At 29.1% G+C, this 25,883-nt stretch overlaps 2 protein-coding genes and 1 non-coding gene across 3 annotated transcripts in view; 2 read left to right on the top strand and 1 right to left on the bottom strand.

Moving 5' to 3' along the window:
• Positions 1-3,888: 3,888 nt before the first annotated feature.
• Positions 3,889-5,477, top strand: LOC101505379 (S-adenosyl-L-methionine-dependent methyltransferases superfamily protein). The gene is made up of 2 exons (XM_004487618.4): positions 3,889-4,198; positions 4,297-5,477. Exon 2 carries the CDS (start codon positions 4,368-4,370, stop codon positions 5,247-5,249), a length of 882 nt encoding a protein of 293 aa, XP_004487675.1. The 5' UTR covers positions 3,889-4,198; positions 4,297-4,367; the 3' UTR covers positions 5,250-5,477.
• A 6,388-nt stretch (positions 5,478-11,865) lies between these two features.
• Positions 11,866-11,937, top strand: TRNAQ-CUG (transfer RNA glutamine (anticodon CUG)). The gene has a single exon. It is a non-coding gene; the product is annotated as a tRNA-Gln (tRNA).
• Positions 11,938-18,969: 7,032 nt separating this feature from the next.
• The window catches only part of LOC101504853 (trafficking protein particle complex II-specific subunit 130 homolog), a 14,348-nt gene continuing 7,434 nt past the window's right edge, over positions 18,970-25,883 (bottom strand). Inside the window, exons 11-22 of the mRNA XM_004487689.4 lie at positions 25,864-25,881; positions 24,956-25,119; positions 24,631-24,841; positions 23,912-24,457; positions 23,593-23,805; positions 22,956-23,346; positions 22,778-22,868; positions 22,552-22,636; positions 21,617-21,806; positions 20,626-20,918; positions 19,576-19,666; positions 18,970-19,423 (exon numbers count right to left, since the gene is read on the bottom strand). Coding sequence (XP_004487746.1) covers positions 19,242-19,423; positions 19,576-19,666; positions 20,626-20,918; positions 21,617-21,806; positions 22,552-22,636; positions 22,778-22,868; positions 22,956-23,346; positions 23,593-23,805; positions 23,912-24,457; positions 24,631-24,841; positions 24,956-25,119; positions 25,864-25,881 — 2,475 coding nt within the window. The 3' untranslated portion in view covers positions 18,970-19,241. The remainder of the gene's footprint in view (positions 19,424-19,575; positions 19,667-20,625; positions 20,919-21,616; positions 21,807-22,551; positions 22,637-22,777; positions 22,869-22,955; positions 23,347-23,592; positions 23,806-23,911; positions 24,458-24,630; positions 24,842-24,955; positions 25,120-25,863; positions 25,882-25,883) is intronic.

Here is a 25,883-nt window from a genome sequence, read left to right as displayed (position 1 = left end):
TATATATATATATATATTTTGACCCTCTTAAAAAATTTCATGAAACTCCATCACTCTCAACACATATATGAGTTCATATTGATTATCTTCCATAAACTCGGTGATTTAATTAATTATGAACTTTCTCATTACACATACCTCTTTTTTTTGTTTTTGGTAACTCTCTCTCAACCTTTTTAAATAGAGGAAGTCTATCTCACTTGTGAGGATTGATAACCCAAAACACATAAAGAACCAAACATTGATCACAACAAATCGTCAACAGAGAATCTTAGTATTCCATTTTGTACTCTCTCATTTTGCTTTAAAAAAAAGTGTACAAAATTATTTTACATTGTTATTATTATAAAAGATTGTGAAAGAAATTAAAATAAGGGGATGGGGATGGACACCCTATATATATAATATACTATATAGTGGGTACTAATACTATTAGGTTTCCTTTTTTTCCTTTGGACGCAACGTTTCCTTGTTTAGTGTCATTTAGGCCTCTAACTAGCCAGAAAAAAGTTACAAGATTTTCCCCTTCAGCTACGTAGTTTTGTGCGTTAAATACACTAAAGTACAAGTTCTCTCTCTCTTGCTTTTTTTTTTCTCTCTCTCTCTCTCTTATTGGTTTGCAAAATGTCATACTCTTGGAAGTACTCCACTACTAGGCAAATTAATTTCAAAGGCATATGCTTATTGGCCTAACTTTTTGTGTTTCTACCAAATTAGACGAATTAAATTTTTTTTATGGAACAAATTAGTCGATTTATTAAAGAATATAAGGTTAACTTGATAATTAAAATGAAAGGAAGAGTTGAAAAATAAAATGATAATAAAGTCTCAATCCTCACTCTTTAACACATACTAATATATTGTTAAAAAAAATCATAATAATTTTGAGCGAGAGAGAATGTGAAATGTGAAGGTTAAATAAAGGACACAATAAGGCATCTTTGTCGCTTAGATCATTTGGGCGATAGAAAAATCTATAAAGTGGTTACGTGTTTACTACTTCTTTTAAATTTGAAGCAAATAACAATATCTCATTAAAGTTTGTGAATTGTGAGCTTCACAATGATAAATAAAAATTAGTAATAAATAATTACACAGATTTAATATTATTTTGCTTTAATGATATTAAAGAAATTTGTTCAAAATTTGATCTACTAACTTCACGTGATTCGTGAAATTCTACCGTTAATGATCTAATTAAAGCCCATGTGAAACTCTGCAAAGATTCTTCTTGTATTAATAACACAACTGATGAAATAATTAGCATGAGTTTAAGGGTGAAGTGATTAATTAGTTTGGAAATTGTGAGGTAGAAGCACCCTACCTAAAATATCTCTAGTCAAGTTCAAGCACCATAAAATGGTAATATAGTATAACATACAAAATTGATTTTTTACAAAAAGAGTCAAGCTTATTGAATTTTAAAATATCAAAAACATATTCAATTTGGAAAGATATACGCAATAATGTTATGTATTTTCTATTATGAAGCTTTCCTTCATTATATTATGCATACAAATAAAAAATTGTCAATTCGAGTATTGTGCTACTACTATTTGTAATGAACTTTATAAAGCGATGTGTAATGTGTGTCATTCAAATGTTAATAATAATGTCTTGTTCAATAGTTTAAGAAAAGAATCAGCATGCACTTAAGTGAATAATTAAAGAGCTTATTGAGGACCAGGAGAGAGAGGCAGAATAAAAAAAAGAGGAGAACGTACGTATATTGGCAACTTTAACCTTACACATTTGCTTCAAAACTTTAATCTTAAATATATATTTCTGCAGTAACAAAATATTTACAAAGAAATTAAAATTGATATATTTGATAAAAAAAATAAAATCACATGAATGTATGAATTAAATATCTCAAGAAAACATGTCCATCGTTTAATTAAGACGGGAAGCAAAAATAAAATGGGTTGGCCTAGCTCCCGAGAAGATAAAAATATGTGTATGAAAAAAACAAATTTTAATGAAGAAAATAGACAAAACTCTCAACATAGGGTATTTTTTTTTAAATAGCCCTATTATTTAAAAATAAAAAATACTAATATACTCTATTTTAAAAATTAAATATTACATGTTTGAACTCTTTAACGTCTTGTCTCGCGTTTCGAATCTTTGAACGTATTATATCGTGTTCTTACAGTTATGTGAATTAATTAAGGTAAAACTTATCATTTCTTCTAAGATAAAAAGTAAAATAAAATATCTACTCTATTTTATTAAAAGACATCACTTTTTTAAATGGCAACTTTGAGTTGTTTACTATTTTTTTTTTAAAGTTCTTCAATTTAGACATTAAAACTGAAATGAACCTTAAAGTGCTAAACAATTCAGACTATATCAATTAACATATACTATAAATCATTAGTGCAAATAATATTATCGACAACTTGAGTCAATTTTTGTATCTTTTAAATACTTTTTTGTATTTTATCAATTTTAAAAATTATTAATCTTTATTTTATCTTGCTTTATTATTATTATTGTTATTCTTATTTTATAAAAGTAAAAAAAAAAAAATAATAAACAATACAAAGTCATCATTTAATATCCTTCAATAGATTGTTTTTGCCACATCTCATTCATTTCAAAATATGGTAGATTGCATTTAATTTTTAAAATAGAGTATATTGATTTTTTAAATAAAAATCTCAATAATAAAAAACTAAACTTTTCAAAAAGACAACATTACCCCTGAAAATTAACAAGAAAAATGAAATCGGGAATACAATCGAATGACATAGAGGTGAATTTGCTCTTGCATCTGAAAGTCATATCTAGACTGATTAACATATCTAAAATTATAATTAATTTTTTACAAGAAAATCATAGTTTATTAAAAGCTTAAAACAAAAATATAATATTTTTTTTGGGATTTTATGATTATATAATCATAATATCATATATAGTATTTAAAATACAACTTTTGAAGTATTTAATAATGTGATAAATTGTGCTTAGTTGAGAGGATAACTTTTATATAGATATATATCAAATATATGTAAATTATTTAATAAACAACTTTTGAAGTATTTTAATAATATTGTGATAAACTGTAATTAGTTAAGAGGATAATATTTATAAATCTCAAATATACATATAAAAGTTTTTTTACTGGGTAAATAATTATTTTTATAATAATTAAAGTGGGTAAAGTATTTAATATACTAGTACGACTTTGATTTTAGTATTTTAATAATGTGATAATTAAATTGTGACCAGTTAAGAGGAGAATATTTATATAGAGAGTGTATAAAAATAAATTAAATTTTTCTATACTGCTCAAATTTCAAATATAAGTAATAAAATATTAAATTTGATGATCTAAAATGTAAAAATAAATAAATAAATTATATATTATTTAATTAATAGTATTATTCCAAAATATAGTTGATGAAGATTCTAAACCAACGTTCAGTCAAAACAAACAAAAAAAAGTTGTTTAAGGAAGACAGGGAGTAATAATAATATTACATTTATTATCCAAATAAATGTCATGGTGTGTAAAGAAAAGAGTGAGTTTTCCATTTAGCTTTTGAAGAAACAGAAAAGAAAAAGTCGATTATATCTTTTTGACGGAAGAAAGTCCATTATAGAGTATTAAATTAAACTAAAGATGATGAAAAAAATTGAAAATTAATCGCACAATAAATGAACCAATCTTAGAAGGTGATACTGCAGGCTTACCAACATTACAAGGACCCGATCAAAAAACAGTTCCCTTTCCCACTTACATTTCAATTTCCAAACAATACAAAATCACCAGCAACCCCCTTAACCGGTTAACCGGTGAACCCTTCAAACTTTCAAAAGGGTTTATACACACACAGACACCGCCGTACACACTATATAAAACACGTTCTTGTGTAGCATCAAAAACACAACCAACAACGAAGTTGGGTCCCATTAGCATTTTCAGTTCACTATTTCTCTCTCTCAAACACCGCTCAATCTCATCACTCACAAACAATGCCATTAAACGCAGAAGAACCTTGCCGTTTTACTCTGACACAGCGAAAATAGCAAAACGACGAATCAAAACGCGTCTTCTAAATAGAAAGAGAAAGAATCAACAACTCTACCCGTACCACAGACTCATCCACTCTCACTCACTCATGAATTTCTTTGCTTTTTCAATTTCATCATGAAAATTTGGATCTAATTCCTATTCTTCAATTTCTTAACTGTAAGTAACACATTCAAATTTAAATTCAATGATCTGCGAAATTAAATCAAACATATATAGTAGCATAATCTTACTGAAAAGTGTAAATTATCTTGCAGATACAAAACGCAATCTCAATTCAAATTCAAATTCAAATTCAGTTACTCGCTGAAACTGAAACTGAATCATTATGGGAAAATCAACGAGCAACAGCAAGGAATGGACGCAGATGAACACGATCTATGGAATGGAGCAATGGCAAACCCTAATTTTCCTCTTATGTCAAGCAATTTTATTCTCCGTATTATCCGTTCTCTATTTAGTGTACTTTGATTCAATTTGCGTTTTCTTCGAGCGAATAATCTCCAACGCCGCCGTCGCGAGATTCGCTTCCGGATTTACCGGCTCCGTAACGGCGCTCTCCGCTTTGTGTCTATTCTTCGCGGCGGCGAATTTCTTTTACTCCGCCGTTCCGCTTCACTACGACATGGCTCAGCGGATCGTCTCCGCCGTAAACGACTGGTCCTCAGTGAAACTAGCTCTTGATTTAGGTTGCTGCGGCCGAGGAATCCTCCTCAACGCCGTCGCGACGCAGCTGAAGAAGGAAGGGAGTTCCGGCCGTGTCGTCGGACTCGACCGGTCGAAACGAACTACGCTTTCGACGCTTCGGTCGGCGAAAATGGAAGGCGTCGGTGAATACGTGACGTGTCGTGAGGGAGACGCGCGACGGTTACCGTTTCCTGATAACTACTTCGACGTAGTAGTTTCTGGCGTGTTTGTTCATACCGTTGGAAAAGAGTACGGACAGAGGACTGCGGAGGCGGCTGCGGAGAGGATGAGAGCGGTAGCGGAGATGGTTAGAGTGATGAAACCTGGTGGCGTAGGTGTTGTGTGGGACCTAGTGCACGTGCCGGAGTACGTGCTACGGTTGCAGGAATTGAAAATGGAAGATGTAAGAGTTTCTGAACGTGTAACCGCTTTCATGGTTAGTAGTCACATTGTATCGTTCAGGAAACCAAGTCAGCACGTGCATGGACCCGCTGAAGTTCGCTTGGATTGGAGATTATGCTGATGTGGAATTAAATTATCTTACTTATTACCGACACAGAAAATATAAATATTGTTATTATTATAATGTTTTTTATAGTATATTATGAATATCAAAGGGTAAAGATATATATACAATATATATATGGCTGGGGAGGCGAAGTCGAACCAGATGTTTAGAATGATCTTATTTTTGTTTATGTGCTGATGATTTTACATTAAAGCAATGAAATTATGAAGTACATTACTATTATATATATGCTACTTGCTTTTATTTTTGAATTTTATGTTTCAATTTCAATGAAATTGATGCATGTGTGAGTATGTAAAATTAGTATTGGGAATGCTTTAAAATTGCGATTACAAATTTGATTTTGGACCTTGTGGTGTTATTTTTAGACTGATTATATATAAAATGTCTGATATTATGTAACATTGATAACCTTATTGATCCTGTCCGGGGTGCCATTTCTATATTTGGGGAGATTTTATTAGAGCTAGGTTCCTCTGTATAATAAAATTGCTGATAGTTTTGCTAAACTTAGCTTAGGTTAGGAACTAGTCATTGGCAATTCCAAGATTTTTTTAATTTTAGTCTTGATTTTGTTGTTGATGCCTTAAGTACGGAGTTATTTGGAATTCACTTGCCACCTAGTTTTTAGTCTTTCTTTGTTGCGAGGCTTTTCTCTCTTTTGGTAAATAAACGATTCCTCTGTTTTTTCAATTTGAGATTTTAATTGGTTTTTTGGCCTTGAGCCTCCAAAAAACAAAAAAACAAAAAGATATTATGTAAAAGTAAGTAATGCAAGTCTGCAACTCCAATTTTACACCGGTTAATTTTATGAAACTTGTACATTTGCATATGTATCTGTAATATTTTCCTCACATGGATTAATTATAAAAAATATTTACAATTTTAAAGGTCACTTACGTGTTCTATTAAATATAAACGTTAATAAACGTTTATATTTTTATTATTGAGATAGCTTTCTATGTTTTTTGTTTTAGCTGCAACTTTTTTTTATCAAAATTGGAAATGATATTAATATTGGATGAAGAAAAGCCTTAAATCATGGATGCATTTTAAGGTAAAAGAACAGGGATCCGGGATTAGGGACGGGATGAATGAATTGCTTTTTGAATTTTCAGCTAAGATATGTCATTGTCGTATTTATTATTTGGGGTGACGAGTTTCTTCACTCCATGTGAGGATTGATTTTATTTAAAATAGAAAAAGTTGATAGGAAATGGCGATAAATAGATTGGAAAAAGTAGTATTTATTTTTAGTGATATTTCTTTATAGTACGATTCAACTTTGTGGACATTACGATTTGAAATGATGGCATGGAATGATGGTGGCAACCCTTTAGAGAATGGATAGTCGTAATCAAAGATTTTAGATGGTGAAATTTCAACAACGTGGTGGACGAGTTTGTTGGAAGTTTACATCTCATGCTTTCAAACCATTGCTAGCTGCACACTACTTAAATTGTTTGCTAATTGTATTGAACCAAAATTGTATGCAATATATTACACTTTTCTCATTCACACTTCATCTCTACTGTTATTTATCTTTGTTATTTTTACCAATTTGGGTGAAATCTTCAAAATTACTTGTTGGTAAGTAACAAGGGTATTAAAATTCTCTTTCAAAGTGTTTTAAAATGTGTTTAGTAACGACGTTTTTACTAGTCACATTGTACATGCAAGTAACTATATTTCTTTGCATTAGCTTTTTAATTTTTATTTTAAATTAATTATTTTTTATTTTTATTTTTTTAAACTCCATTAAAAAAATTGTTAACGGGATTTATACGAAGTTTAAGCCATTAGAGTTAATGTTAACAAATTTATTGGACATTAATTAAAAGTGTATATTAATTAAAAGTGTTTATACTTAAATTTATCAAATTTTCACTTAATTGACGTTATGATGACCTTAGTATCTAGCACACATAGCAGCCCCAGGACCACATGGTGCATGTGCCCCTCTAATCCTGACACAAGAGAATGGGTAATGCGGCCATGCTATCCCAAAATCAACGATCATTTGGTACTCAACATTTAAGAGGCCATGTTTTTCCTTTGTTAGGTTTAATAATGTGGATATTTATCTCATTTTATTCGAGGTAACATTCAAATTTATATATCCAGAGCATGAAACCCGGATCATGCACATCGTAATTATATGTACTAAGGGATTATGATTCTGTCTTCCATAAACAATCATATTTCTCTTCTCTTTAAAAAAAACAAAAATCGTACTTGTCTTCTTCTAGACCAAAATAAAATTTTATATTTGTAATTCTTCTTAAATAAAAATGTTAACTGTTTATATGTTCTATTAGTAGTCAGAATTTGAATCTGAAAATTCTATCTCATAATATCGCCCGGTCCAACCACTTGTACTATGCATTGAGATTAATCATATTTGCCTTCTTAATTTTCTGTCACCCAAATAAATAAATAAAATATAATATTTTTAAAAAAAGGAATTGGAATATTTAGTAGAGTTATGAATTAGGAACAAATTACTATTTAATTTTGTTTACAGTAACATGCCATTTGGTCATTGGCATTATAAATTTTTGGAGTAGATCTCTCCTCCCGACAATTCCAACATGTTATTCTCTTAGAGTGGATATATTAAGATATAGTTGTTAAAGTTAATTAAAGTGTTTGGTAAAGTTAATAGTTAAATTAAATTTAAATTATAAAATAATATAAAAGAAATTCTTAATTAAAAATAAATTTTATCAATTAATGTTTAAAATATTTTTAAAGTAGTAATTTAGAATTAATTTTTTATTAATTTAAAATATATCAAATTGATATATATTTTTATTTAGTTATTTATTTATGTATTTTATTTATTTTATTTAATCTGATTTTTTAAATTCAAATAAATAAATAGTTTACTTTATAATACTAGTTATTTTAAATTTTGAATTATTTACAAAAATAAAATAAAATTATAAACAATTAATTACTTTAAATTATGTACTTTAAATTATTATTTATTAAAATAATTTTAAATTATTTGTTAATATCATTTTAAATTTTTGAAATTATTATTTTAAATTATAATAAATTAATTATAAAGGATATACCATATTTTAATTACAATAACAAGTATAAAATTGGAAAAAGAAAACAAGCTATATGTTTATAATCTACTTGAATTAGCTTATAAAAAAATACTATAAACTATAAATAACTGTTACCAAACAAAATTATAATTTATTATAAATTATAAATTCATCTTTTAACTTTAATGAATATTCTTAGTATTAGTAGTGATTAGTGAGGTGCATCCTGGTACAGTGGTACTACTCCTATTAAAAAGAAATTAAAAATTCCATAAAAATGTGGTTGTCACGATCAGAATAGGACGAAAATGGTCTTATTATGTCTCAATAAAAAAATAAAATGGTCTTATTATGATTTAATTTTTGAGAGTGGTCATGAGAGGTATTTATGTTTAAATAATTCAAATTAAAAACATAAATTAATTATAAAAAATAAAACACACAATTTATTTTTTATAGATTATCTCCATGTTAAGTCACAATTAGATGAGTCTAAATTAACGAAATATTATTATATAATTTGATTAATTTTATAATTATTTGTATACATTACATCTTCCCATAAAATGTTAAGAGTTAAGATATTAGATATATAGATTTTTCTCTACTACATGTTAGTCAACATTTACTTTTCCATCAGATTTTCGTATCATCAATTATAAATTCATCCAACAGTTAGACATGCTCCCCTTCAAATGGAATTTCTTTCATACACATGCACTAATGTGTTGTCCCACCACCACATTGTTGTAAAGAATTTCAAAGGTAAGAAATTGACCACATTTAAACATACCAATAGTTTAAATACTACTGTTGGTTTACGAAGGAAACCTAAAACACTAAAGATCATTGCACTACATTAAAACCAATCATTTTCACAAATATTTAGTTTACTTCAATTTAACAAAAACAAAAAATCATTTACACAAATTAAAATATGCAAAACTAATTTGGCTTGAACGAGCACTCACTCCTAGTAAGTTTTATCTTTTCAAAACATAAATCGATAATGTATTAGAGGGTGTGGGGAGATTGAGTGGGTCAACAATTTATTCTTTAATTGGTACATTAACTTGGTGTATGAGATGACTAAATGATTAAGGGTGTCGTGTGTGTTTCATAATTTTGAAAGTAATTATCTATTAAACTTCTCGAGTCTTTTACAAAGAGGGAGAGTGATGGAGCATAAACTTTTGGTACTTTGTGTGTTTGTGGAGAATTTGAAAGGATAGAAACAAAAGTATTTTTCAAGCAAAATTGACCCCTCTTGAAAACTTATTAAATCAACTATGTTAGATTAACTAATTAAGTACTGTGGAATATTGTGAACAAAATTTTCAAAAAGTTATAATTACTCTATCTTAAAATAAGTGACCAATTTACTAATTTGTTTTAGGTTATTACGATGAAACTTCACATTTTTTATAAACTTGCAGTCGCAATTGCGATTGCATATTATAATTTAAAACTATTAAACTTAATAATGTCCTAAAAAAGTTGGAGACAAAACTATTATTTCACAATTAACATTTATCTATATAAAAAGGAATATAGTATTCCACAATAATGTAGCTCATATCAAGGAAAGATATAGTAGATTAATATTAGCACGTTTCCCTTGACTATCAATCTTATGTCAAAGTGCAAACTACTCACTGACAAGAGTCTTTGTATATCTCTAAGTTTCTTAATTACAACTAATTTGAGTATGATTAACCATAACAACTAATGATATATTATATATTCTTGTGTTGCTCATCGCTGTATTTTACTAGATGTTATGCTGAATAAGGAAACGATAAAAGTCAAGGTATCTTTTATAATTTTTAATAAGAACAATATATAAGTTAACAAAAAAAGAAAGAATAATATATAAATCTTGAAGCTAAGCTGTATTGTTGACATACATCTAAATTACTATAGAATCAATGGAATGATTGAGATCAAATGTTAACGAGTTTTAGTTAATAATAAATATTTAAGAGAATTTTTATTAAAATAATTTTTAATTTGGTTTTATTTATCTTTAAGTCGAAGTTCGATTTAATAGATTTTATTTTCTTATGAATTGAAAAATTAAATTAAAAAGTTCGATATGAAATCAAATTTTTTATTGAAGAGATATAAAAATTTGATTCCTAGTCTGAATGAGTTAAAAAACAAAGTGATAAGGAAATTAGAGATTTTAATACTCACCAACAACAAAATTCTAATAATTACTATCATATTAGCATAACTTGATTGTTCCAAAAAATCAAATTTCATTGACAAGAGGGTAAAGACTGGGCCAGGCCCATAGTAGCCAAGAGATAAAGGGTTAAATGTATATGTTTAGATAATTCATTAAGTTTAATATTATTTTGAAAATCTCAAAATCTAAGATCTATGAGATGTCAGGTCTGATAAAGAGAAAATAAAAATTATATTAAATTAAAAAAAAAATACTAACAAGGATCATAAAAATACTGGTTGAGAAATTAAAAAAAATAAAAAATTTATATTAAAAACAATAAATTTTAAACTTTCAAGATAGTTTAAATTTTTTAGAGAAATTCTGTATTAGATATTAGACTTGGGGTATAAAAAAGCAATGCATTCATTAAAATCATGAGGCAAGCCCAGACAATAACACTAGTTAAAGTATAGAGTATGAGACATGCAAGAGGCATATTTTCTTTTGGTAACAATGCAATGCAAGAGATATATTGTAATTTTTTTTTTCAGATCTCTCAACTAGAGATAATTTTATTTAAGCTGTATTGAATATTAAATATAAGTACATCTTTTACTAGATATTTAAACTCAAATTTATTATATTATAAAAGTTTAGTTCATTTTATTAGATTCAATCTCTATTGATAATTTTTATTTACTTACGACATATTTTAATACTTCTAAGTAGAAAATTAATATATTAATTTCGACGGATTGATAATGTAATTCTTTTTACATAAATGAAATCAAATTATTATAATATAATGTTAGTTTATAGAGTTTAATAAATATTTAGTTCCTATAAAAATTCACCATTTTACTTTTACTTTTTATAAAAAAAATTTTAACTTTTTAATCACTAAAAAATTTCCTTTTTATTTTTTTATCTCTATTTTAAATTAAATTCATACGTACTTTTATAATTTTTGAATGATTTTTCGCGGATATGTTAAGAACATTGTAAGAATTTGTCAAATCAAACTTTAGAATTGTTGAAAAAATATGATTTTTTAAGCACTAAACCCTTAAAAATTTATATTTAATTTATCTTTTATTAAAAAATTCTTAATTTTTGTGTGAAAAATACTTATAATGTCCTAAATATGAACACAAAAAATAATTCACAAAATTAGAAAGACAAACATGAATTAATTTAAAAATAAGGTATAAAAATAAAAACTGAAAACTTATAAATACTATAATATTCAGAATTTTTTAAAAAAGACGAAAAATAAAATGTTAAATTTTATAAGAATTAAAATTTTATTTAATTATAATATCTCTAAAAATATTTAATTATTTAATTTAATATGACATTTTCAACACAACTTCAACAAGGTCCCATGGTCTAGTGGTCAGGACATTGGACTCTGAATCCAGTAACCCGAGTTCAAATCTCGGTGGGACCTTTTTTTCATTTCATTTATAAAACAGTAACGAATATTACTATAGTTGAACACTTATAATTGATGACTTTTTACTACTGCGTGATGATGGCTTTTTGACGTAAAATATACGAAACTAAAATATGTCCAAATTCATCTCAACTCTTAATTAAAAATTATATGTTTTTTTTTTTGAGGAAAAAATATATATGCTTTGAGCCAATTTATGTTTGGGCTTGCAATTTTCACGAGATTCAAAATCGAATGAGGGATGAGTTGTTCGTGAATATATATGTAGGAAATTTTTTAAAAGTTAAAAAAAAAAAATTAAAAGTAAAATATTGAAACTTTATTATGATGAAAATTTTATTTATTTTATTAAAAATATTTTTTTTATAAAGATTAGGAATAAAATATTAAAATTTTATAGGTTAAATATAAAAATTATTTTTTATCAAAGAAATATTATTATATTTTAATTTAAAATATATTTTTAATCATTTCTTTTTTATTCGTAATATCTGTGACATGTAAAAAAATGACATGGTAAAGTTATTAAAATAAAAAAGTCATTGAATTTTAAATCGAGATGACTAAGATTGTTTTAAGGGGGTAACAGATAAGGAAGATCCACTAATTAATGAGTCAGCAATGAAGAAGGACATAGAAGCATCTACAAAGAAGAACTTACAATTGGAGGGTAATTATTTGGTTGAGGGAAAATTCAATTAAAAAAAAAATACTGAAATCAGGCAATAAAAAAAACAAACTAAGAATATTCATTCCAAAGTATAAATAAGGAGTTAGTATCATCTTTATTTTTTTATTTTATTTTAAAAAATTATATAAATTAATTAACATAATTGTAAAATTTTTAAATTTTAATATGAGAAAAAACATTCAACTTAATAGTTGGTTAATTCAAACATTTTTATATATAAAAAAAGCTTAAATTACAATAATGGAAAAGAGAAATGAAGAGAGAAAATAAGATCTTAATTTACAAATAGTGATAGTAGGTGTGGAACTTGTGATGTGATCTTCCCCTGTAAAATTTAATTATTTCACTTTTACTATTATTGTTCTCTGCAAGGAATTAATAACCTAGTCTTGGGCTCTCTTGTAAGGTTACTATTTCCTCTCTAGTGTGATGTTGAGAGTGACATTTCTTTGAGGCTAAATTCAATAAAATGGTTATCACAAAAAAAAAGTAAAAAAAATCAATGAAACAGTAATTTCAATTTCCTTTCAAATTTGAGTTCCTTACTCCTCGTGCTTTCATTTTACTTAACCATGGTCGATGGAACACGTTGTAACACGTTCTTGCCTAATAAAATATGACATAAATGAACATGCTTTGGAATATTATCAAGAAGACAAATGAGCTTTGGAGCAGTGTTCTTTGGAGAAAATAAGGAAGAAACAAAGATCTTCATAGCACAATCATTTCGAAATCGTATTATTCACATATGGAAATATTTAACCACTATATGGGACGAATTAGAATTAGGTGTCTGGGCCCTAAACAATGGTCCACTTTATTCATCTGACAAGAAAAATAAACTTTTGAGATCTAGAGAGAAAAATCATTAGGATTAATTGATGGATTAATAAAAGTAACTATTCAATCATTTATTAATTTAATTAATTAATTTATTAATCCATTAAGTTAATTAATTTACTATTTTTTATATGAGTTGATGAATAGATGAATGTGAGAGCGACATTATCACCAAAGAGAGTCTAACAAACATGATTTCTATTTCTCCCATCAAATAATTGTCATAATTGAGTCTCAAGTAAATTTATGGGATGATTTTAATGGTGTTACAATTCTGAATTTTTTTCTTAATTTTTAGGATAATCTCAAACAATGATGATACTCAATAAGTAATAACTTTTTTTCTTTCTTTTATAAAACACTCTATATCGAAACTGTCCTAATACTTGTTAGTTCTAAAAACTAATTAGTGTGCATGTTTATTGATACAAAGATAATAATGAATATGATAATAATTGTAGGAATTTAGAGAAATAAGGACTTTATAGTAGAAATACATAAACGGAAGTTACTATGTTACATACTTGAAGTATTCTTTTGAGAGAAGAAAATTCTAAAGAAATTCACCTATATATAGACTTGAAAAGATGAAAATTAACAAAATCTAAGTGCAATAGGAAACACAAGTAAAACAGCAATTCAAAATATATCCAATGGTGGATTTTGTTGAGGGCACTTCATCTTGAACAAAAAGATGATGAAATTGATGATGATAAAAGTTGCACAAATAAATTTCAAAGTGTGTATATTATACTAAGTTTTAGATTCGATTCGCTCCCACCAATTTATATATATTGGATGCAAATTGCACATTCACATCAAACCTATCAATCAACGATAGTTTACAAAATAAAGTTCTTTCATTTACTCTTATGCACTGGAGAAAATAAGAAATGACTCAAAAATATTTTCGACATAAATTTGTCTTGTCTTGTTTACCTCTAAAATATCTTTATTTATAGAGAAACTTATACCAATTGGTGAAATAAAATAACTCTTGAAAAATATTGTAACATTTGGCAACTTAACAAATGCATTGGTTCGATGACTAACATATACATTAAACTCGAACATTGCAACCACTTGACCAAGTGATACAATAAATTATTTAATTTTACTATATTAGTATAGTTATAAGACAATTTCAAATATATTTTGTAAATTCCCTCCACGATCCCCCACTATTTTTAAAATATATATAAATTCGTTATTTTGGAAATCTCATGGTTTCAGATAAATGTATCTAACGATTTGAATCATTACTTAGTAAATTATGTTTATAATTCATCCCCGAATAGATTGATAGACAAACTTTAAACCAACCATTTATCAGAGCAAGTGTGCATAATTCACACATGAAATCTCGGTATCATTGATCAATTATAAAGATGACACATGAAATCTCGATACCGTTGATCGAATTATAAAGATGACACCATTAATCATTTTCGTGAGAATTTAAGAGTCAAACCCTTGAACTCCATGAAGCGGTCCACTTGATTATCATGTAGGTGACTATATCATAAATGCACCCATAATTATACATTCTAGCAAATATATATGTCCATTAAGATGAGATCTCATCCTACCACTTTTATTTTATGGTCCAAGTACTTTAACCCTTTGGAGTGTATTTATTGTCAAGTACTTTAATCACTCTAATAGTGTACTTTCATCATTGAACTCAAGACTTGATATTACTCAAGTGTGAGTTGATCGTTTCCACCATTGGTGATTATTTAGATATGAGCTTGTATCACATTCCTAATGATGTCTTCAACATCATATCTTTTGTGAAACATTTCGTCAAATGATCTGCAAGATTCTTTTCAGATCTTACAAACACTATGGATTACATAGCTATGTCTTAAACCAATATGTCTAGATTTTTTATTATATGCTTTTGATAGTGTGGATTGACTATCACAATATATGGATACTAGTGTCATTGGCTTTGGCCAAATTTGTATCTCATACAACAAATCTCTTAACAATTTAGTTTTTTTTAATATTTGCAGCTAGAGTAATAAATTTTGCATCCATGGTGGTGTCTGTAATGCAAATTTGTTTATTTGAACCTCAAAAAATTGCACCTCCACAAAGATAGAAGATTCATCCACTTGTAGAAGCATGGTCTTCAACATAAGTTAACTAATTGACATTTGTATATCCTTTCAAAATTGAAGGATATCTCCTATAGATTAAATTATAGTTAATTGTTTCTTTCAAATATTTGAATACTTTATTAATAACATGCTAGTGTTATTTACTTGGATTGCTTGTATACCGACTTAATCTTCCAACAACATATGCTATATGAGGTCTGGTACAAGTCATGACTTGCATCAAGCATCCAACTACCTTTAAATAATTTTGTGGTGTCACGTAACATTCTTTATGTGGTTGTAAACTAATATTTTGATTAAATGGGATAAAAATAAATTTACAATCAAAATGATCAAATTTCTTTAACACTTTCTCAATATAATGAGAATATGATAAACAAATATTTACATCATATCTTATGATTTTAATTCTTAAAACTACATTTGTTTCACCTACATTTTTCATATCAAATGTTTTGATAAGAAAATTTTAGTCTTTTCTACCTCATCTAAATTGGTACCAAAGATTAACATATCATCCACATATAAAAAAATCATAACAACATTTATATATTCTTGATAGTGTTGACCAACTATCACCAAACCATAACACTTTTATCATTTAATCTCTTTACATTGTACCAGTACAATTATTAAGCATCTCAATTATCACATACACAAACTTTTATGTCATTCTATATTTTATTATATTTAATAAGCATATCAATTTAAAATTCTAATTCCCTTTTCAATATATCCAAGTCTAAGATATAATACAGTGTGTGCATTAAATATATATTTCCACTTACTAACAAAGCATGATCATAAAAATTTCTTATAATCAAATATCATAAGGTGGGTCTAAACATGTAAGTTATCTACTCCTTACAAATAAAAATTCATTTCATTTCTATTAAAGAAACCATTTCTTTATAGTTATATTATAACTAATACATGCATCATGAATTATATTTGTTAATTCAAGTTTTATATTTGAATATGTTCTATGGTAAATCTAAATAAGTATCATAATAGAAAATAAACAATAAAGAAAATCATTAAAACTTTCTATTAGTTTCTTTCATGAACATTTGTCAACTTACAATAATTCAAAATAAATCCAAATCATTTTCAATAGCAAGGCAAACAAGAAACAATTACTTTCATACTATCATGCACGTATACTATGAGATCAACTATTCTAAATAAAAATACAACTTCTTGCATGAATCGATTAAAACCCCACTTGATATTTATGAAAGTTAGTTACACTACTTTTATAGTAAACTAGTCCACAAATATGCATCATAAGTCAAAAATATGGATGCTAATAAAATCAATGGGTGCATTAAATATATTATATTTAATAAGCATATCAATTTAAAATTCTAATTCCCTTTTCAATATATCCAAGTCTAAGATATAATATAGTGGGTGCATTAAATATATATTTTCACTAACTAACAAAACATGATCATAAAAATTTCTTATAATCAAATATCATAAGGTGGGTCTAAACATGTAAGTTATCTACTCCTTAACAAATAAAAATTCATTTCATTTCTATTAAAGAAACCATTTCTTCATAGTTATATTATAACTAATACATGCATCATGAATTATATTTGTTAATTCATGTTTTATATTTGAATATGTTCTATGGTAAATCTAAATAAGTATCATAATAGAAAATAAACAATAAAGAAAATCATTAAAACTTTCTATTAGTTCCTTTCATGAACATTTGTCAACTTACAATAATTCAAAATAAATCCAAATCATTTTTAATAGCAAGGCAAACAAGAAACGATTACTTTCATACTATCATGCACGTATACTATGAGATCAACTATTCTAAATAAAAATACAACTTCTTGCATGAATCGATTAAAACCCCACTTGATATTTATGAAAGTTAGTTACACTACTTTTATAGTAAACTAGTCCACAAACATGCATCATAAGTCAAACATATGGATGCTAATAAAATCACATACTTGTTAGTATCAAAACATGAACTCGTTGTAGCATTACAATTATAAGTATTTCATAAAATCATAGAAATTTAGAACCATATATACTTTATAATATACGATCATGATAATTAACATCTACATCAATTTTGTTTTAAAAATTAAAAGGTTCAATATCATTTTTATAATATATTGTCATTCTAATTTTTGCGTTTCTTTTTGTCAGCAATTTCAAAATGTATGATTTGAAACCAAAATATCAGTCAAGAGTCAAACTCATACAATGCCACTAATAAAAATCAAGACATAAACTAATTTTTAAAATTCCAACAAACAAAATTCATGCATATATAAACCACAATAAAATTATCATCAATTATATATGCTACTAAGTTAAAAACAAAACATGCAATCCAGATGAATATATCTACTATTTTTAACTTAATATATGAATATCAAATATATCATATATCAATATAAATTAATTATGTATATTTCACTGTAATCATAAATATGTGATTATTCATCTTCTTTAAAGAAGCGGCCATTATTAAAAAATAAATCAAAACCAAAATCAAACCTAAAGATTTTTGAATACACACACATTACTTTGGAATTTATTTGTGCAACATTCATTATCATCCATTTCATTATCTTCTTGTTTAAAATTTACAGCATACCCCTAACAAAAGATCCAACATCCAATACATTGACAACTTGTTAATTAGTTTCCCGAGGCACTTTTATAAGATTACTACATCACTACTCAATGGCATGTTTTTTACAAGTCACATATTTAATCTCTTTTATCTAGAAATCAAACCTTCATTGCTTGACTTGAAAGTTGAATAGACTTCTAATCTTCTATGGTCAAGGCGTTGTGCTTTCACCTACAGAAACATAATTTATTGTGGCAAAGTGTTGCTAGCCATTTTGCTCGTATGTAGTCATTGCAGAAAACTATACGGGGAAAAGACATGAGCTGATGATTGATGCCCTTGCAGTTGAATTTTTTTGTGGGATTAAGGAAGAGTTATTGTAGATTATAAGTGAATGGGGAAAATAGTAATTGTGATGTTTGCCATGAAGAATGGGAACATGAAGGGGAATGAGTAAGGAGAAGGTCGCAAGGGTGAGTGACATGTTTGGATACAAACAGATTGAGCCAATTAGTAACGGTGGAAAAATTAAATTCTAACTGCAGCAGTAGACTAAATAGGAAAAGATCGCTTGTAAAGGTTTGGTATCAAATAGATAGAGGTTAGGAGTGCCACATCAAATTTTGGCAAATGTGGAATAATTTGGATGACTTGGCATAAATATGCTGAAATGACAATATAGTTTTCAGTTCACTTGGAAAAATCATTATCATGTGGTAATTATTGTGAAGTTTAAAGGAGAATGTAAAACTCACAAATGTCTATGATTCCAATATTTTATATCATTTTTAATTTAATGGGACAAAAGAATGTAATGGTCTATGTATCTATCGTACAAGACAAAATTCCACTGTACATAAACCATTATGCCGACACTCTTGATTCAGAATACTGCCTGAAAAGCTGTAAGCAACACAAATCTAACTACTGGAGATTTTTCATGTAATGAAGAGTTGAAAACTACAGGCAAAAAGTTACACTTTCCTATGGAACAATCTCAATCAAGCTTGAGTAGAAACACCGTGTAAGATCATGAATTAACCGGAATACAGAAGGATGAGCTGAGCGCTGGCGGCAAAACACAAACTAGATGTGGCCCAGAAGGTTTGCACTTTATATTTGCCTCATCAATTTCTGGCAGCCCTAGTAGAGGAGGACGCACATAACCAGCCACTAATGGCATGCATAATACGGTGATAATTATCCTTGCACCTATCACGATAAGAAATAAATTCAAATATCAATAAAAGCATAATACAGTGCAAGTAGTTAATGCAGACAATATCCTGATGCAAAATATGTTATTATCATTTATCAATTGCCTAAAAAGGTACTTTCTAAACAAACTGTCAGTACATACATACCTTGATTTTTGGAGAGAGATACATGCCCTCTTTTCCTTCCAGCAATCATCCAATTTCCAGAATTTGCGTTTACCTCATACAGAACCTCATCCTGTCAAATTTTGAAACAATTATAACATCAAACATTACACCTTACACCTTCCCTAAATTATAACAAAATAATCTTTAACGTTGATTTGAGATCGGATGGCCGAAATTAATAACATCGGCATGCAGTTACTGCGTGTAATCAAAATCCCAAACAGCATACAGGAAGACTAAACAAGAATTGCACAAAACTTCACAACATTCAACCAGATTCAGGAGAATCAGGACTGAAACAAACAACCCTTCAGAAACCGGATATTTGACTGATTTCTCTCTTGTTTTTCCAAAGAAAATACAGAGATAGAGGCATCAACGTATTGACATCATTCTACAAGAATAATCATGTATGCTTTGCTGTATGGGAAGAGTTGGACAAATAAAATTGTTTAAGTACAAAATGGAAAAACAAGTTTTATTACCATATTTGGAAAATTAAAGAGTATGGAAAGACCCAACAACAAAAAATGATTTTTATAATAGACCAACTAAATCGATCACACAAAGATGAGCCAATGTTAGATCTATACAACTTTTCTTTCTTTCATTATTTCTTGTCCCCAAGCAAAGGGAAATTACTTTCTATCATCATCATTGGCTCAGTTGTTTCACAAAACAAGTATGATAAAAAAATGCCCTCTCCCTAAAAAATCATTCTTCTTTTTCAAAAGAAAGAATAGCCTCTACATTCTGCCCTCTAAATTTGCTCCTAAACAAATAAAAAATGCTGTCAAATATCAACCATCCAAGATTGTTTAGGCATCCTGCAATTTGATCCCACGGAGGGGCACAGAAAGGAACTAAGGAAGTGATTATGACTACACTTTACCGAGAAACTAGAAATAAAATTATGCAAATAAAAAAGATGAAGTTCGAAGTTCAAAAGCCACAACAATGGAGTCTAAGATACCATAAAAATGTTCAAAAAGTAGCTAACATTCTTCTCTCTGTTTACAGGGCACTTACATTCTGTTCAGAAATTTCTTTCTCATTCCAATCCTTCAACCTTTCCACCCTCCATTGCATCTTAACTAGTTGTCCAACTCTTAGGCCATCTGAAGGGAGAGGAAGAAAACCAACGGCTAGGCTCGGATCAAGCACAGGCCTTTGCAAAATAATTGCACTCTTGAAGATCAATTCCTGTCTAGCACCCTCAACTTCCATAGATTCATTTATAAAAGGAGGATGGGCTCCAATTGTTCTATCACCAGAAACTCCATATTTAATATTTAATATGCTTTCTGGTTGCTTCTTGGCTTCTGCATTTATTTATTTTTTGAAAAACCAAACCAGTCGATTAATATAAAGAAAGCCAGAAATCATGGTAAAATTATTTTACAGGTAAATAGTTCTATTGGAATGAAAATGGGTGCCGTGTGTAAATCAGGCTGTGACTAAGATGTCAATTAAGAACAACCATAAATTCTTATTTGTATCAGTTTCACGACCAAAGAAGTCTTTTGACATGCCCCTCATTCTTGATGAGTAAAATCTCTTAAGGAAACACAATGAATAAGAATTTTCGTACTGATGTGTCATCAAAAAAATCACTCATCTATTGTGTCATTGCAACTAATAAAAAAAGGAAACTACAACATTAGTGTTAAATATAGACTACAAGTTAAGACACAAGGACAATTTTCATTCACACTCAGAAAGATTGATAAGGAATTGGTAAATTTGACAGGAAAAACATTTAGACAAGTTATTGACAGCTACAACTGGTGCACAAATCATTAAACTTGAATTAGAATAAGTGAACCAACAAGAAACCTCTGAAAAGGATGGAATTATAGAATGCACTTCCAGTTAAATGTAAAGACCGTAGGATCTCATTGTTATAACCAGTTCCTCAATTCTGCATACGGTAATATTTAGGGAACTGTTGACTTATTTGGTGCTATATTAAAAAGCAACAGTAACATTGTTTCACTAATCTCTGGCCAAATGAAATTACCTTCTGCATCTGTGTTGTCTAGGAAGATACTAAACAAAATTCCTGCTTTGGAAGTGGGAGATATGATTAGTGGGAAGAAGCTTGAATTAGGTCTACCCTCAGTTTGACCGGAATGAACAAATCCATCTTGAAGATCGAGCCAAGCATCGTATATGGTCAATGTAGCCTTTACTTCAGAGTGAAGTATTACCTAGAAGTCATATGAACCGGTGGGTGCTTATCAACCAAAAAAAATGCATAATAAAACATTTGGTCATATAAATTTTAATGGCTAAATGCATACAAGACAAAATATTGTTACAATTTTTGTTGATACATAAAAATCTTCAAACAAACAAAGGCTTTTAAATCAGCTTAGACTTTTGGTATATTGTTCCCGATTGAATGTTGTCATAAACCATCTCAAAATCTTAAGCTGTTTCAAATTTGACATGCCCCCTCATAGGCCTTTGTGCTTGAAGCGTGGACAACACATAAGCTTGACCCATCTAATGTTAAAATTTTATTTAGAAGAATGAAGATAACAAGGATTGAACTCTAAACCACATGGTAATAATAGAGCCCTTAATACCTTGCATCATAAACCAACAATAAATATTAAGCTGTTTGGGTAAAGATATGTACAACTCTGCTGAAAGTATATTTATTACATTTCTTATGATTGTGAGGTAACTGATAACTCCTTTCAGATTTACAAATTCAATCAATCAAATATTTTTTTCCTCTCAAAGAGTGATCAAACTTCCTTCATATGAAAAAAGTCAGAACATTTTTCATTTCCAATTTTAGCACAGAAAGCAATGGAAGGGAAAGTGTTTTAATTATAAATTATTATATTGTGCCTAGGCTCCCTTATATTTTATTCATGATGATGGGTAGTCTATTGTTCACAATCAAGTGTTAATAGAATAATTATGAAAATAAAGGACCCATACCTGCAGAAGCAGGGTACCATCATTGCATTTATCAGTAACACGTGTCCTCACATAGAAAGGATGTGTAAAATGCACTGCAAGGGTCCTGGATAACAAGGTAAAATATTATTATGAACCTAATGGCAGAAAAAGAAACAGTATGCAAAAACCAGATGCAGGGCACTTATAATTCAACAGTACAATCTATATGATGATTAAAATATAAGAATCGCGGAAAAGGAAAAACCTTTCAAATATCTGATTGTGGAATGCTCCAAATTCAAGTTTCAGAGCTATTGTTCTCATTCCATCTACAATACTCTCTCTCCTTGTTGTGACTGAAAAGAACAAAAACAAATAAGAACATATGACTTAATATAAATGACAATATGGAACCATCAAGATTTTCTATCACCATCTTTAACCTGAAGATGATCCTCTGTTGAGCGTGTCACTGATGGCGTGAATCAAAACCCAAAGTATAGAAGGCGTGTCGCTTGCCCAATTCGGAAACACTATTTTACCATCATGAAGAGTTGAACGTTCAAACTTTTTCTCAGAATTTAAGGAATCTATTTGAGCACCAGCCTTCTGCACCTGGCCATCATCATTCTCTGATACACCAGCATAGCTTTCCATCTCAATTATGTGTGACTCTTCAATCTCCAATCCTGGACCAGTATCAATATGCAAGACAGCGGCCTTGAGGGAGTAATTTAACGGCCGAACAAAAATGCCAACCCATTGGTGTTCATTTATTAACAAAGCAGATGAAACAGCAGCATCAAGATCAACAAGGGCTCTAGGTTTGGAAACCTAAGAGTAGGTAAACGGAAATATTAGATATTTGACATCAACTTAGTTTTGTTCATACAAAGATAAACAGTACTAATGAAGACAAATGATAGAATATATTTACCAAAATCCTAAAGAAAATTTAAGTTACATAGGAAAGATCAAGAGGACAATAGCAAAGGGAGGAAGACGAATTTCATATGAACAAACTCCTTATATTCTATTGAATCATCACATTCCTTTTCATCCTGTTAGAATAGACGATACCTTCAAAATGGGTTTAGCTGGCTTTTCATAACTCATTACATCATCACTCTCTGCAGGACCAACTTTTGAAAAACCATGAGATCTAAACCTCAACTGTCCAATCTGCCCAGTAAGAACTCCAAGAACATATGATCCTGGTTTCTGAGGTGGTAGATCCAAGGTAATAGTATTTCGACCAGGGTGTAATACAATAGCTGTAGAACTTTTCAATGCCTAGAACAAATGAAAAATTTGAGTCATTCAGGGAGGAAATAATTAAAAACGATAAACTTCCCATACAATTGTTGATCTGAGTAAATTAACACCTAACAACAAATACCTTTACACCTTCATCTGCGTTATATGTTGCCATTAACGTAAGACTGATTGAGTCTAGAGTTATATCATCTGGAAAACCACTCCAGACATTTACTGAAAGGATACCAGGATCCCTATCGCATAACTCCAATGGAGGCCCAGGATTTCCAGAAAATGTAATTAATGATGATACATCAAGATGTACAGGGTCCTTCATTTCACTATGAGCAAGACGAACCACTTCTGCCTGAAAAGCTTGACGCTCTTTCGTCAAAAATAATCCATCTTCAAGAGAAAGTAACCTCACACAGGATAGCAAGTAGCCAGCTTGATCATTAAGAATCTTCTGACACTCGGCTAAATTGGGAAGGACCTCAGCCAACAACTCCTGCCATCCTTCACCAGCATACAGTGCACAAACCTTCTCATATGACTTTGCAGCTTGGTCAAAATGTCCATGTTTAAAGGAAACAGCAGCTATCTCACCATCAAGGACAACTCCATGTCTTTTCCACCAGGAACGGTGGTAATTGTCAGCAGCACCTTTAGTTAGCTCTAAATATTTTTTCTGCACATGACAAGAAACAAACATAAAAGAACATTAATGAAGATGCAATCCAAATGGGACTAGATATGAACAATCATTGACAAGCCAATATGCATTATGAGTTCATGAAGGAGAAAACTGATAAAGCACACAATCAAAGTCATGGATATTAATCCATCAGCATGTGATGATACCTCAAACTCCTCAGATGATGATAATGATTTTAACATCTCAAGATTAGAAATTGTCTGCTTCAAAGCATGTTCGGCAGCAATATAAATCTCAGCAAGCCTCATAGGTCTGCCAATTGAGCTATCAAAGTTTCCTGGAGAAGAATTAGTGCGTGTCATGGAATTCGAAAGTACTTTTTGTGGTGACATCTTGGGGGATGCATCAAAACCTGATCTGTCAGCATATAAATGAGATTTATAAAAGCCCAAATTGAAACAGAAATTATAGGACTTTTGAACAGTTTACTGCACATGATTCCATCTGGAACAATATATAGCATTTCATTACCCTTCCATTAAAGCTTGGCGGCTATCAAACATTTCAAACACATTTCCAGCAGAAAGTGAAGCCCTCCGCCTGTTGGCCTCTCGTAGAAGTACAGTAGGTTCAAGGGGCAAGGGTTTCCTCTGGATACCGAAGTGCTTGCTAATAGGCGTCGCTTGGAGAATCAACTGCCGAGACATAATCACATAATGTTAGGTGAACATATGATAGATAAAAATCAGGGGGTGATTAAAATAATAATAATATTAAAACATACAACATGTACTCAACAGGTTTCATATGCAAAAACAAAAAAAAATCTCTTTCTCTTGTTTTTAAGTAAGCTTCTAATTCTATGAAGGACGACAATAATTTGTTTCTCTATTGTTAATTTAAGTAAAATGCTTTATAAAAGGGAATAAAGAAATGGCATGGAGTCTCCAACCAAGAATTAAGTGAAATAGATTTTGTTAAAAAAGCAGAATTAAAGCATTTTCATTACAAGTTAGCCATATGATGTTCTTTGGTGCCTTTAGCTGGTGCTAAATGTATGAATTTTTAAGCAATGAATCTTTCAATTTCAAATTTCAAGAATTTGTGAGCTATGATGTATTCTCCAAGATTGTGATCTTAGACAAACCCCTGATGAGAATGGTTTTGTAACTGATGAAAGTAAGACAGGCCAGTTAGAAGAAATATTGTGATTGTTATAAATTATACAGTCTTATTTATATCATCTTCAGATGGGATAACTACATCCATTGCTAACAATCTCACTCTTAACATTCAACTGAAATATTCAACAAAAGACATTAAAAAGCAATATAGGTAATCAAGTATGAACAATATTTTGTTTAAAACTAAAAAATATCATTTGGGTAGGGTAAAAAAAAATTGGTGATCTCATACTCGTTATAATAATTACAAGTTACCTTTTCTTTCTCAAGCACCT

Source organism: Cicer arietinum, chromosome 1, assembly GCF_000331145.2.
Source record: "Cicer arietinum cultivar CDC Frontier isolate Library 1 chromosome 1, Cicar.CDCFrontier_v2.0, whole genome shotgun sequence".
Taxonomy (NCBI): Eukaryota; Viridiplantae; Streptophyta; class Magnoliopsida; order Fabales; family Fabaceae; genus Cicer; species Cicer arietinum.
This window is presented reverse-complemented; position numbering and strand designations above follow the sequence as displayed.